The 15,566-nt window shown below is 50.6% G+C and overlaps 1 protein-coding gene across 4 annotated transcripts in view; it reads left to right on the top strand.

Annotated features, from left to right (window-relative positions):
- ccdc180 (coiled-coil domain containing 180) overlaps nt 1-15,566 on the top strand; it is a 184,011-nt gene that overhangs the window by 124,664 nt on the left and 43,781 nt on the right. For all 4 annotated transcript variants that reach the window (XM_070863771.1, XM_070863772.1, XM_070863773.1 and 1 more), the window contains 2 exons: nt 7,139-7,308; nt 12,599-12,666. In XM_070863771.1, coding sequence (XP_070719872.1) covers nt 7,139-7,308; nt 12,599-12,666 — 238 coding nt within the window. The remainder of the gene's footprint in view (nt 1-7,138; nt 7,309-12,598; nt 12,667-15,566) is intronic.

The raw sequence follows: 15,566 nt of genomic DNA, 5'->3' as shown, positions 1-15,566 counted from the left end.
CGAGAGGACGACCTCCACGTCCGACCCTTGCAGAGCCAGTCCCGTCAACCTCTTCCGTAAGAGGCGCAGGAAAGGCTCCACGCAGATGGTCAACAGACCTACAACTGTTTTAGTTGTGAAACAAAATTAAACAGTTAAATCAAGTGCCCCCTGATCTGGGGGACACTCCAAACACTTTTCAAGGCCCTTTTTTTGTTTTTTTTTGGTGTTTATTTGGGCACTAAAACCATAAATTTTACAAGTGCCCTCTATAAAAGGGGTGGGGGACACTAAAACCCGGCAATAAAAACAAATTAAACTTTAAAACTTATAAAATCAAATTAAAATTTGGTTGTCGGGGGTAATGATATACTCCAGTCCCTCCGGCGCCCACCTCTCGCGGAAGGCCGCGAGCGTACCGGTGGACACCGCGTGCTCCATCTCCAAGGACACCCTGGCCTGGATGTAAGCACGGAAGAGAGGCAGGCAGTCGGGCTGAACGACCCCCTCGACCGCCTGCTGCCTAGACCGGCTGATGGCACCCTTGGCCATGCCCAGGAGCAGTCCTACGAGGAGGCCCTCGGACCTACCCGCTCCCCTCCACACAGAGTGTCCAAAGCTCAGGAGTGTGGGACTGAAGTGCAAGCAGAAATTGAGGAGCAGCCCCTTTAAATAATGGAATAGGGGCTGCAACCTCGTACATTCAATAAAAACGTGGAACACGGACCCTTCCAGACCGCAGAAATTGCAGGCGGCCTGGGAACCCGTGAAACATAGAAACATAAAAAATAGCTGCAGGAGTAGGCCATTCGGCCCTTCGAGCCTGCACCACCATTCAATAAGATCATGGCTGATCATTCCCTCAGTTACCCTTTCCTGCTTTCTCTCTATACCCCTTGATCCCTTTAGCCGTAAGGGCCACATCTAACTCCCTCTTGAATATATCTAATGAACTGGCATCAACAACTCTCTGCGGCAGGGAATTCCACAGGTTAACAACTCTCTGAGTGAAGAAGTTTCTCCTCATCTCAGTCCTAAATGGCCTACACCTTATCCTAAGACTATGTCCCCTGGTTCTGGACTTCCCCAAAATCGGGAACATTCTACCCACATCTAACCTGTCCAGTCCTATCAGAATCTTATACGTTTCTATGAGATCCCCTCTCATCCTTCTAAACTCCAGTGAATAAAGGCCCAGTTGATCCAGTCCCTCCTCGTATGACAGTCCAGCCATCACTAGAATCAGTCTGGTGAACCTTCGCTGCACTCCCTCAATAGCAAGAACGTCCTTCCTCAGATTAGGAGACCAAAACTGAACACAATATTCCAGTTGAGGCCTCACTAAGGCCCTGTACAACTGAAGTAAGACCTCCCTGCTCCTATACTCAAATCTCCCAGCTATGAAGCCCAACATACCATTTGCCTTCTTTACCGCCTGCTGTACCTGCATGCCAACTTTCAGTGACTGATGAACCATGACACCCAGGTCTCGTTGCACCTCCCCATTTCCTAATTTGCCGCCATTCAGATAATATTCTGTCTTCGTGTTTTTGCCCCCAAAGTGGATAACCTCACATTTATCCACATTATACTGCATCTGCCATGCATTTGCCCACTCACCTAACCTGTCCAAGTCACCCAACAGCCTCTTAGACGTACTGCTCACAGCTCACACCGCCACCCAATTTAGTGTCATCCGCAAACTTGGAGATATTACACTCAATTCCTTCATCTAAATCATTAATGTATATTGTAAAGAGCTGCAGTCCCAGCACTGAGCCCTGCGGCACTTCACTAGTCACTGCCTGCCATTCTGAAAAGGACCCGTTTATCCCGACTCTCTGCTTCCTGTCTGCCAACCAGTTCTCTATCCACGTCAGTACATTACCCCCAATACCATGTGCTTTAATTTTACACACTAATCTCTTGTGCGGGACCTTGTCAAAAGCCTTTTGAAAGTCCAAATACACCACATCCACTGGTTTTCCCTTGTCCACTCTGCTAGTTACATCCTCAAAAAATTCCAGAAGATTTGTCAAGCAGGATTTCCCTTTCATAAATCCATGCTGACTTGGTCCGATCCTGTCACTGCTTTCCAAATGCGCTGCTATTTCATCCTTAATGATTTTAAAAGTGAACGGACTTAAAAATGTGTTGCATGGGACTGCTCCATGCACCACCCTCCAGGCCAAGTCTCCGATAAATAGTGGGAGGACTCCCGCGTAGAGTGCACTCTATCGGGGACCCCCGCCTCCTCCGGACGGCAAGATGGTACGCCATGGCGTATCCGGATGCCAGATGAGGATGGCAAGGTTGAGAGTGTGCAGGAGCAGCCCGTACAGGAAACCCCTCCGCGCAGAACTGAAAGGCACGGAGGGGATTTCCCCGACGCAGCTCAAGTTGTGAGGCGCCGGCTCCCGAGGGAGGTTTCAAGACTTGGCGCCGATGAGGAATTCCGTGCGGACGGGGGTCAGTTCGGACGGGATCTCCCCACGTGCTTGAGCCTCCTTGACACACCTAACGGAGTCAGGGCCCAGAGCTGTTTTTAGCGACTCGATGGCATCGGCCGTGCGACGGACGTCAGCCCAGTTTAGGCGCCGTGCCAGCATGTCTGGGGCCATCCAGCCCACTCCTCCACCATCGAGCAGGTCCCTGACCCTGGTCACTTCGCCAGCCACAGCCTTCTCGTCCGACTGCCACCTAAAACCTCGGTCGTGGAGGTATGGATTCCCGAGCAGCGGCTCCTGCAGGACAGCCACCACTCCAGCCGGTGGAGAGCTGTGCTTGGTGGAGACTTTGTTCCAGACTCTGATGAGTTCCTGGTAAAAGACAGGCAGCTCCTGGACGGCGGTCCTGACGCCCCTCAAACTCACAAACAGGAGCTGCGTGTCGTAATTGAGGCTGTACTGTTGGCGGAAGAAATACGTCGCCAGCGCACGCCACCTAGGAGGGGGCTCGACGTAAAGGTATCTCTGCAGGGTCTGAAGACGGAAAGTCGCTAGCTGGGTGCTGACGCACACCAACGCCTGACCACCCTCTCTAAGCGGGAGATTCAAGACCGCCGCAGTGACCCAGTGCTTCCTGTTGTTCCAGAAAAAGTCCACCAGCTTCTTCTGTATCTTGGCGACAAACGCAGGGGGAGGGGTCAAAGTGACCAACCGGTACCACAGCATCGCGGCCACTAGCTGGTTTATGACTAGCGCTCGACCCCTGTGGGACAGCACTCGGAGCAGTCCTGTCCAGCGCCCTAGGCGAGCGGCGACCTTGTCCTCCAGCTCTTGCCAGTTCGCCAGCCAGGCTTCCTCGTCGGGGCTAAGGTAGACTCCCAGATAGAGGAGATGGGTCGTGCTCCAGGCAAAAGGCCTGAGCCTCCGGCAGGGAGTCCACCCGCCACTGACCCACCAGGAGTCCGGAACATTTCTCCCAGTTGATCCTGGCGGAGGATGCGGCCGAGTAAATCTCCTGGCACTCACGCATCCTCCGCAGGTCAACGGGGATCCTCTACCGTGAGGAGCACATCATCGGCGTAAGCCGAGAGGACGACCTCCACGCCCGGCCCTTGCAGAGCCAGTCCCGTCAACCTCGTCCGCAGGAGGCGCAGGAAAGGCTCCACGCAGATGGTCAACAGACGTACAATTCTTTTGTGGGGGGGGAACAAAATAAACGTTAGATCAAGTGCCCCCCGATCTGGGGGACACTCCAGACACTTAACTGCCCCTTTTTTAAAAATGTTTTTTGTTTATTTTTTTTTGTGATTTTTTTGGGGGGCATTAAAACCATATATTTTACAAGTGCCCCCTATAAAAGGGGAGGGGGACACTAAAAATCCGGCAATTAAAACAAATTAAACTTTAAAACATATAAAATCACATTAAAATTTGGTTGCCGGGGGTAACGATGCACTCCAGTCCCTCCGGCGCCCACCTCTCGCGGAAGACCGCGAGTGTACCGGTGGACACTGCATGCTCCATCTCCAGGGACACCCTGGCCCGGATGTAACCGCGGAAGAGAGGCAGGCAGTCAGGCTGAACGACAGCCTCGACCGCCCGCTGCCTGGACCGGCTGATGGCACCCTTGGCCGTGCCCAGGAGCAGTCCTACGAGGAGGCCTTCGGACCTACCCGCTCCCCTCCGCACAGGGTGCCCAAAGATCAGGAGTGTGGGACTGAATTGCAGCCAGAAATTGAGGAGCAGCCCCTTTAAATAATGGAACAGTGGCTGCAGCCTCGTACATTCACTAAAAACGTGGAACACGGACTCTTCCAGACCGCAGAAATTGCAGGCGGCCTGGGAGCCCATGAACCGGCTTCAAAATTTGTTGCTCGGGACTGCTCCGTGCACTACCCTCCAGGCCAAGTCCCTGATAAATAGAGGGAGGACTCCCGCGTAGAGTGCACTCCATCGGGGAACCCCGCCTCCTCCGGACGGCAAGATGGTACGCCATGGCTTGTCCGGACGGCAGGCGAGGATGGCAAAGTTGAGAGTGTGCAGGAGCAGCCCGTACAGGAAACCCCTCCGCGCGGAACTGAAAGGCACGGAGGGGATTTCCCCGAGGCGGCTCAAGTTGTGAGGCTCTGGCTCCCGAGGGAGGTTCCGGGATTTGGCGCCGATGAGGAATTCCGTCCGGACGGGGGTCAGTTCGGACGGGATCTCCCCACGTGCTTGAGCCTCCTCGACACACCTAACAGAGTCAGGGCTCAGAGCTGTTTTTAGCGACTCGATGGCATCGGCCGTGCGGCGGACGTCGGCCGAATTTAGGCGCCGCGCCAGCGTGTCTGGCGCCATCCAGCCCGCTCCTCCGCCATCGAGCAGGTCCCTGACCCTGGTCACCTCACCAGCCACAGCCCTCTCGTCCGACTGCCACCTAAAACCTCGGTCGTGGAGATACGGATTCCCGAGCAGCGGCTCCTGCAGGACAGCCGCCACTCCAGCCGGTGGAGAGCTGCGCTTGGTGGAGACTTTGTTCCAGACCCTGGTGAGTTCCTTGTAAAAGACAGGCAGCCCCTGGACGGCGGTCCTGACGCCCACCAAACTCACAAACAGGAGCTGCGTGTCGTAGTTGAGGCCGTGCTGCTGGCGGAAGAAATATGTCGCCAGCGCACGCCACCTAGGAGGGGGCTCAACGTAAAGGTATCTCTGCAGGGTCTGAAGACGGAAAGTCGCTAGCTGGGTGCTGACGCACACCAACGACTGACTGCCCTCCCTAAGCGGGAGACTCAAGACCGCGGCAGAGACCCAGTGCTTCCTGTTGTTCCAGAAGTCCACCAGCTTCTATATCTTGGTGACAAACGCAGGGGAGGGGTCAAAGTGACCAGCCGGTACCACAGCATAGCGGCCAGCAGCTGGTTTATGACTAGCGCTTGACCCCTGTAGGACAGCACTCGGAGCAGTCCTGTCCAGCGCCCTAGGCGAGCGGCGACCTTGACCTCCAGCTCTTGCCAGTTCGCTGGCCAGGCTTCCTCGTCGGGGCTAAGGTAGACTCCCAGATAGAGGAGATGGGTCGTGCTCCAGGCAAAAGGCCTGAGCTCCTCCGGCAGGGAGTCCACCCGCCACTGACCCACCAGGAGTCCGGAACATTTCTCCCAGTTGATCCTGGCGGAGGATGTGGCCGAGTAAATCTCCTGGCATTCTCGCATCCTCCGCAGGTCAGCGGGATCCTCTACCGTGAGGAGCACGTCATCGGCGTAAGCCGAGAGGACGACCTCCACGCCCGGCCCTTGCAGAGCCAGTCCCGTCAACCTCTTCGTCAAGAGGCACAGGAAAGGCTCCACGCAGATGGTCAACAGACCTACAAAGCTATGAGACTCCTCACAGGTGCATACATTGCAGTGATTTGTACTAATTTTGCTCCTGGAGTTAGTTTATTATTGAGGTTTGGAATTGTTTTCCTGCAACTTGATTGTTGCACTGCTTTTTTCCGTTGGTGAACCCGTTCCAATTATTTGGTTTTCTACCCTTGCTCTTCCCACCAGCGTATTTCTATCTGGTGAAATGTTGCCTGCAGGACCCCTTTAGATCTGAGCAGTAGCCCTTTGTTGAAAATACCACCCCTCCCCCATCATCAGCGTGGTCTCTTGGCATGGTCCAAAGTGCACAGGGGGCACAAAGAATTAATTAAAATGGGCAGATGGTGGGAGTTCCAGTGAAGTCAGGTTTCTGGACTGGATTGTAGAGTAGTAGCTATGAGGAAAGATTGGATAGGCTGTGTTTGGAACAGAGGAGGCTGAGGGGAGATCTTACTGAAGTATATAAAATTATGAGGGGCCAAGATAGAGTGGATCGGACATTATTATGGCACTTTACAGCCTTCTGGACTCAACATTGAGTTCAACAATTTCAGAGTTTAACCGCTGCCAATCGTTGGCTCCCTCCCCCCCCCCATCCCCCTCCCTCAGCCTTTTTCCTTGTTTTCTCCTTGTCTCTAATGGCAGTTGGTCATTATCCTACCATTCACACCCTATCTTGACTAATGTTTTTCTAACTGCTGGCATTACCATTTCAATTTGGCCCATCATCCCTTTTGTCTCTCTAATCTCGCCTGTCTTCCACCCTATCTCAGACCTTCCCTTTTGTTCTTTTCTCCCCTCCCCCTTTCAGTGCTCCAGTCCTGACAAAGGGTCATCGACCTGAAGCGTTATCTCTGCTTTCTCTCCACAGATTCTGCCTGACCCGCTGAGATTTCCAGCATTTTCTGTTTTTATTCAAGCACAACTGTGCTAGGCCCGAATCTTTACCCTTGTATTGACACTTGGTAACAGCCTTCAAGCACAGGTGTAATGGCTGATGTGCACATGTACCTTCAGTATACAGCTGGCCTTTAATACCCCATTTATATTGTAGAACTACCTCCAGAGCCAAGACCCTTTTCAGGAGTGGGTTCTCCTGCCATCCTCCTCCTGAGGCAAAGGTAAACGGCCACTTGTGGCAGCACTTCATGCCAGCTTTGTCATTTTGATGAATAAAAATAGGCACGTTCAACACCAACGGCAGGTGGTTCACATTGAGAGTTCTGCATGGGGATATAAGGATGGCTTTATTGTATCTTGCTTACTGTTCATTAACATTAATACATCAGAATGCCCAGAATGATTTCATTGTCAATCACCGATTAGCTGAATTGTTTGAGCTATTCGATTTCTTTTAATTTTTCTTGATCCTAGGAACCAGCCTTAACAAAGACTCCTCTCCAGGGGCCAATTTCTACAGCCACTTTTCAGAAAGAGGAGACTAAAGTGGGATTCTCTATAAATGAGAACCTGCTGGTGCCCACCAGAAAGGGAAGAACTGCCACTGACGATGCGGCTGTTGGTGTCATCAAAGAATTACTAAAGTAAGTGAAAACGGCTCAATGATTTCACTGGCACGAGCAGGGAGCCAGTGGCAGCATAGTGATGGGTGTCGACAAATGCATCATTGGGTTAAAGCTCCCTGACCCACAAAGGTAAATGTAGGATACTGGTTGTTTGTGTGCTCTGAGTCTTTGGGCCCAAAATTCACCGTCCTCGACAGGACGTCTACTGCGGAGTTTGGGCACTCGATCGAAAAAATCGATCGGCCGTTGCGGTCGGGTAATTTCCCCTCCCCCGAGATATATTCAGCTCGGGGGAGGGGGGATTTCAGCGATGTTCACTTCCGCCGGGAATGGTGCGGTGAAGCCGCTGTAAAGGAAGATTTCCAGCGGTGAGCTCTGCACCGCGCGGGCCGTTGGAAAGCGACTACCACAGCGAAATTCACCGAGGCAAAGGTAGGCCTTTTCCCGGCAGTGCCCCTGGGAGGTTTTTGTTGCAGTGCTCGAACACGACACCGCTGGGGCCCTTTGGTAGGTAAAAAGTTTTATTACTTATTGTTTTCCAGCATCCGCAGTACTTATCTTTTGATATAGTTTTATTCGTTATTAGTGTTTTTATTTCATTTCCAGCATGCATCCGCAGTATTTATCTTTTAATATAGTTTTATTAATTATTAGTGTTTTTATTTCATTTTCCAGCATGCGCAGTATTTATCTTTTCATATAGTTTTATTAATTGGTTTGCCTCCATTAAACCTGCTGAGTGCTGCTCAGAGGTTTGCACATACCTCTGTACTTCTGTACAACTTTCAGGTCTGACTCTTTAGTGGAGTCCTGTGGGCTGCAGAGACCTGCTTGGCAGGGTTCAGCCTGAGGATGGGAGGAGTGTTGGGAGAGCGACACCTGGTACACTTGCTCAGAAGCAGGGCGGTACGCAGGAGAAGGCATCACCATCAGCACTGTGCAGACAGGCAGCGGGCAAGTGAGGCAGCAGCCATGATTGGTTCATTCTGTGCCAGACCAGTGTGCCCGCCGTCTTCACCGGCCCGAATCAGGATTGTGATTGGCTGCTTGGGGACATGGGATATCCCCTGTCCACTTGGCTGCTCACTCCTCTGTGGAACCCCAGGACAGCGCTAGAGCATGCATACACTCATTGTGCCACCAGGTACATCATCGAGCAGTGCATAGGCATCCTTAAGCAGAAATTCCGGTGCCTGGACCGCTCTGGTGGCCCCTTGCAGTACTCTCCTCAACGGGTCTCCATAATTGTCATGGTCTGCTGCATGCTGCACAACCTGGCCATCATGAGGGGACAGCCACTGGAGGTCGATCCAGCAGTACCACCTGAGGAGGAGGATCCCCGTCGCCCCAGAGCTAGGAGGCACCCACCCATCACCACCCTGGAAGGGCCGGGTGCAGACTGGCCAGTGCTCTCCTGGGAGGGTGCGTCCTCACATATATGGAGGTGCCTGACAGCTCCAATGCAACCTCCCTCCATGCATTATGTACTGGCGGTCTGCCAGGTCTCCCCACGACAGGAAACATTATTCTTCATCTGACCTCCACACCGTCCATCAGTGTCTCCAGCTCCATATCAGTGAACCTGTTGGCTCTCCTTGCACCTCTTACACCAGCCATCCTTTCAACCTCCTTCCCCCCTCAGGGCCTTGCTGCAAACCCTGGCCTTTAAAAAGACCCAGGGAGCAGCTGGCTCATCAGAAACCCTTACTTGAATGCTGAATTTCTCAGTGGTGATAACGCTCAAATTAAGACAACCACACCGCTGAAAAATCCACTTTGGAAGGGTCCATTAGCGCTGGAACCCATTTGTTCACTTCTGGAGCTGAATACAGGGTGGCCCAGCCATGAAAAAATTTCAGTGCTAATAGCCACAAAAAGTTGGGGGGAGCACCAGCTTTCCAGCGGTACTGAATTTCGGGCCCTTTGTATTACACAGCACAACCCAGTATGGAACAGAGAAAGGGACCAAGCATCAAATGTAAAAGAGGGAGAATGGTGTGCAGTGATCACTCTGCTGAGACAGAAGTGAGAAAATCTTCCTGTTATCTGCATTGATTCTTTTCCTATCTCTATCATGACAGACTTGAGTGCAGTTATTCAATGTTGCATTCAATATGGTTCGAGATGGCTGCCCAAGTCACCAAATCTTACAAACCCATACACTTTCTAGGGGAGTAACTGGATAGCAATCACAAAGGGAACACTGGCTATTATCCCCCTCCCTAGCCCAGGGACGCTGGACCAACATCTTTCAAATGTCCCTGGATACGGAAATTATGCCAGAGGACTGGATGATAAGCTGTGGACAGTGTGTATGTGGATTTTCAAAAGGTGTTAAATAAGGAGCTTTAATCCAACGATGAATTTGAAGGGTTGTTGATAAAATTAAGGCAGCATGGTATTAAAGGGAGTGTGGCAGCATGGTTGGTAAATTGGCTAAAGGGCAGAAAACAGAGAGTAACGGTTAATGGGTGTGTTTTGGACTGCTGTAAACAGTGGGGTTCCACTGCTATATATGGGCCCAAGTTTCGTGGGAGGGGCCCGAAGCACGCAGCCCCTAGCCCTGGCCGAATGGCCTCACTGGGGCTGCGTGAATAAGGCTCCTCCCACGCCCAGCTCCTGCTTCCTCCCGACTCGACTCCCGCTGCCCCCCCCCCCCCCGGACCGGACGGGACCCCGACCTGCGCTCCCCGCCCCCCCCCACCCGACCTGACCTCCCTCTCCCTCCGAACCGAACCGACCTCCCTCCCGCCAGCCCCCCGACCCGACCCACGTTCCCGACCCCCCCGGACCCGACCCAACCTGACCTCCCTCCCCCTGCCTCCGACACGAACCGACCTGCGCTCCCCCCCTCCCCCCCCCCCACCCGAACCAACCAACCCGACCTCCATCCTCCTCCCTCCCCCCGGACCAGACCGGACCCAACCCCGACCTGCGCTCCCCCCGACCCGACACGCGCTCCCGACCCCGGACCCCGGACCCGAACCGACCCAACACCACCTACCTGTAAATCTGGTGCTGGGGACGGGCCCTGCCCGAAGTCTTGGGCCCGGCCGGGCCCGGCCCGTTCAGCCTCCCTCCCAATTTCCCTTCTCCTTTCCCCCCCCCCCTTCTCCTTTCCCCCCCCTTCTCCTTTCCCTTCCCCTTCTCTTTTCCCTCCCCCTTCTCCTTTCCCCCCTTCTCCTTCCCCCCCTTCTCCTTTCCCCCCTTCTCCTTTCCCCCCCTTCTCCTTTCCCCCCTCTCCTTTCCCTCCCCTTCTCCTTTCCCTCCCCCTCTCCCCCCTTTCCCCTTCCCCTCCCCCTCCCTTCCCCTCTCCCCCCCTTTCCCCTTCCCCTCTCCCCCCTTTCCCCTTCCCCTCTCCCCCCTCTCCTTCCCCTCTTCCCCCTCCTCTCCTTCCTCTCTCCCCCTCCTCCTCCTCCCCCCTTCTCTCCCCCTCCTCCTCCCCCCTTCCCTCCCCCCTTCTCTCCCCCCCTTCTCCCCCATCCCTCCCCCTCTGCCTCCCTCCCTCCCCTCCCCCTGCCCCCCCTCTCTCCCTCTACCCCCTCCCTCTCTCCCTCTACCCCCCTACTCCCCCTCCACTCGCTGTCAGAAACACAGACACTGACAGACAGAGAGTGAGAGACACACACAGACAGACAGACAGAAAGATAGAGACACTGACAGAGACACACTGGGGGGGGCATCCCAGTACGCTGTTGGAGGGCTCCCAGTGCTGCAGTTGGTAAGTAGAAAATGTTTTATTTATTGATTTAAAAAAAAAATTATTTCTTATTAATTTTTTTTGATTGATTTATTGGTTGATTTATTGATGTTTTTATTATTGATGGCTCTTTATTTGTAAAACTGAAGTGTTTAATGTTTGTAAACTTCCCTTTAAACCCCCCCCCCCACCCCGCCATTCCCTACGCCTGATTTGTAACCTACGCCTGATTTTCTAAAGTGTAGACAAGGTTTTTTCGAGCGTACAAAAATCTTCACTTACTCCATTCTAAGTTAGTTTGGAGTAAGTTTTCACTGCCGAAACTTTGAAAACAGGCGTAAGTGGCCGGACACGCCCCCTTTTGAAAAAAGAATTCTGTTCCAAAGTGAAACTGTTCTAACTGACTAGAACTGGAGCAAACTAAATGCCAAGAATTTGAATTTCTAAGATACTCCGTTCTACACCAGTTGCTCCAAAAAATCAGGAGCAACTCAGGCCGAAACTTGGGCTCAATATATTTATCTTTCTCTCATATATATATATATATATATCCTCGATTTGGGAGCGGGGCAACAAAATCAAAATTTGGAAACAGCACAAAAACAAGGAGTGTGGTTAATTGTGAAGAGCACTTTTGATGATCTCAGGAGGACATTGATAGATTAGTAGATTGACAGATAGATATAAAATGAAATTTAATGCAGAGAAGTATGAGGTGATTCGTTTTGGGAGGTTGAATAAAGAGCGATACATATTCTAAATGGTAAAACTTTAAAAGGAGTAGAGGAGCAGAGACAGTTAGGGTTCAGATACACAAATCTTTAAAAGTAGGAGGACAAGTTCATAAAGCTGTTTTTAAAAAAAAGCTATATGGGGCCTAAGTTTTATAAATAAGGGCATTGAGTACAGAAGCAAAGAGGCAATGCTAAACCTATATAAATCAATGATTAGAGTATTGAGTCTAGTTCTGGATGTCTTTAGGAAGAATATCAAGGCCATGAAGAATGTGCAAAGGGCATTCACTAAAAGAATACCAGAGATGAGAGGCTTTATGAGGAAGGGTGAGAGAAACTGGGACTTTTCTTATTAGAATAGAAAAGGTAAAGAGGCGATCTGATTGAGGTGTTGAAAACTATGAGGGAGATGGATGTTGGAGAATTGGTAACTAGAGGGCATAAATTTAAGATGATCACCAAAAGAACAAAGAGTGAGATTATGAGGGTTTGTATTATGCACAGGGTTGATAGTGACCTATCAGAAACGGAAGCAGAATCAATAATAGCTTTTAAAAGGGAAATGGATCAAAGGGGAAATGCAAAAAGGGAATGGGAAATGGCAATGGAATGGAGCTAAGTGGATAGCTCTTTCAAACAGCCGGCACTGGTTGCATTCAATATGGTTCGAGATGGCTGCCCAAGTCACCAAATCTTACAAACCCATACACTTTCTAGGGGAGTGACTGGATAGCAATCACAAAGGGAACACTGGCTATTATCCCCATTCCCTGGTATGCTGGGTGAAATATTAAACTTCTGTAATTCCATGCTACTGTGATCGACACTGGATATATAATAATTCTGTATTGTACTGAAAAAATGTAACCTGCAGCGTTCATAAATCAGAAGTATTGGTTGAAGCAGAGCCTGAAGCAACTGAGGACCAAGGAGCAGCTAGAGGTAAGACTTGTGTACAAAACAGAATCCTTTGCATTTTCAACTCGACTCCAGTGGTGAACCAAAGTGGCATTAGCTGGACACAGGCGGAGTTTATTCCTGTTTACCCGTCGATCAACTCACCTATCGAACCAAATGCAGAGCAAGGACTGCGACTATCTGTAAATTTAAGAGCGTGACAATGAAGCACTCTATTTGGCCACTCCAAGCCTGGGCTAGGGTAAGGGCAAAAAAAGGCTACTGCTCGGCAATTTCCCTCTAAATTGTTTTTTTTCCTGCATGCTATCTTTAAATTCGCTGCACGGCCACTGGTACACGGAGTATCTTAAATGACGAACAGCTTATGAGCGGCCTGCGCAGTACCTTCCCGGATACTGTGCAGCCGTGCATGCACGCAGCTTAGAAGGGAGCATTGCTGCCCAGCAGGGGCGGATTCACCACGGGGCGGATTCACCACGGGGCGGATTCACCACGGGGTGGATGGGGCTGCAGCCCCAGGACCACCAAATAAATATAGGAAAAAAAATATAAGGCCTCCCAAAAAAGCTGAATTGAATAGACAATAAGAGAGGAAAAACAAGACCCAGAATCAGAATCATATACGTAACGTAATGAACATGAACAAACATAACTATAGGCCCATTTGGATCCGTTTGCCCCAGGCCCTTAATTCAGCCCTGCTGCCCAGTGCCTCGAGCTGAAAAGTGCACGTGTGTACACATCAGGTAGGGGGCTTGGCTTGAAAACGCCCGCCTTCAAATACGCTGCCGATACTGTCGCATCTTGTACACGAAGTCTTGACGGGTTGCCAATGCCCCAGCAGAAAATGGCCCATTAAATAAGCTAAAGTTGTAAATAAACCTGATTTTCCCAAACCGGTTTGTTTCATAGCTGCTTTTTGTTATGGGATTTGGCTGTACACCTTCCACTGGGCTGAATGGTACCCAAGAGTGTCAGTCGAACATGACACATTTAGTCGTTGATTGCCGTAGAATTTTTAAAATTACGTTCTTTTCTCTTTTTTGATTTTTCTGCCCTTATCTCACCTCCTCACCCAAAGATACTAAGTCATGGAGCAGTTACCAAAGGTACCAGCAGCCTTCAATACTTCCCTCAAGGCGGCCAATGAGTGTCAGCAGGCTATTTAACCGTGTGGCGATTCGCAGCCCAAACCGATCCTAGCCTCACCGAAGCACTGCCCAGCAGAGGTCTTCGAACCATGATCAGGAATGGTAAACCCTGCCTAATTTTTCTCCAGAGGCACTGAGACCAATTATAACTTCCTTGTCACCATTACTGTTACATATGGAGAAAGAGTCAGACTGAACACTGTGAGCTCAAAGTGAAGTATGACCATAGTCTTTTATTGCAAGTCTCCAGAGTGCCTCTCCAGCCTGTGAGGCCTCCTTAAATACCTGTGCTCCCAAAGGATTATGGGATCCCTTGGAACTCCAGGGGATGAGCCCTCTGGTGGTTGTACAGAGTAAATACAAGTTTACATATATAACAATTACAGTTTAGATCAGTGAACTTAGCATGGATTGTGCATTGAACTGAGGTCTTTTTGATGTGTATGGCTCACCCTTCACCTGTTCCACTTTACCAGGAGATTTATGAGGATGTTGCCTGGACTGGAGAATTTTAACTATGAGGAAAGATTGGAGATGCTGGGGTTTGTTTTCTTTGGAACAGAGGAGGCTGAGTGGAGACTTTATTGAGGGGCCTGGATAAAGTGGATAGGAAAGGCCTATTTCCCTTAACAGAGGGGTCAATAACCATGGGGCATAGATTTAAAGTAATTGGTAGGAGGTCTGCAGGGGATTTGAGGGGAAATGTTTTCACTCAGAGGGTGGTGGGGGTCTGGAGCTCACTGCCTGAAAGGATGGTAGAGGCAGAAACCCTCACCGCATTTAAAAAGTACCTGGATGTGCATTTGAAGTGCCGGAACCTACAAGGCTACAGACCAAGAACTGGAAAGTGGAATTAGGCTGGGTAGTTCTTTGTCGGCCGGCACGACCATGATGAGCCGAATGGCCTCCTCCCGTGCTGTAAATTTCTACGATAAACCGTGTTCCGCCAACTGAACCCTACACCTTGTTTCACCAACTGTGCCATTGAAGTAGCTTTTTGAAATTTAGTACATTTCTGTGTGTGTAGAATAATAAAGAACACTACCAAAAATATCAGTAGGTATGTGGAACGTACGGAGTAACTGCATTGGAAAAGTTTAGAGTTTAGAAAAATGAGAGGTGATCCCATTGAAACATACAAAATTCTTACAGGGCTTGACAGGTAGATGCAGGGAGGATGTTTCCCCCTGGCTAGGGAGTCTAGAACCAGGGGTCATAGTCCCAGAATAAGAGGTCGGCCATTTAGGACTGAGATGAGGAGAGAGAAACTTCCTCACTCAGAGGGTGGTGAATCTCTGGAATTCTCTACCCCAGAGGGCTGTGGTGGCTCAGTCATTGAGTATATTCAAGCCAGATTTTTGGATACAAAGGGAATCAAGGGATATGGGAACAGTACAGGAAAGTGGAGTTGAGGTAGAAGATCAGCCATCATGTTTAACTAACTTACTGGAATTCTTTGAGGATATAACGAGCATGGTGGATAGAGGTGTACCGATGGATGTGGTGTATTTAGATTTCCAAAAGGCATTCGATAAGGTGCCACACAAAAGGTTACAGCAGAAGATAAAGGTACGCGAAGTCAGAGGAAATGTATTAGCATGGATAGAGAATTGGCTGGCTAACAGAAAGCAGAGAGTCGGGATAAATGGGTCCTTTTCCGGTTGGAAATCAGTGGTTAGTGGTGTGCCACAGGGATCAGTGCTGGGACCACAACTGTTTACAATATACATAGATGACCTAGAGGAGGGGACAGAGTGTAGTGCAACAAAATTT

This window comes from Pristiophorus japonicus, chromosome 20 (assembly GCF_044704955.1).
Source record: "Pristiophorus japonicus isolate sPriJap1 chromosome 20, sPriJap1.hap1, whole genome shotgun sequence".
Classification (NCBI taxonomy): Eukaryota; Metazoa; Chordata; class Chondrichthyes; family Pristiophoridae; genus Pristiophorus; species Pristiophorus japonicus.
This window is presented reverse-complemented; position numbering and strand designations above follow the sequence as displayed.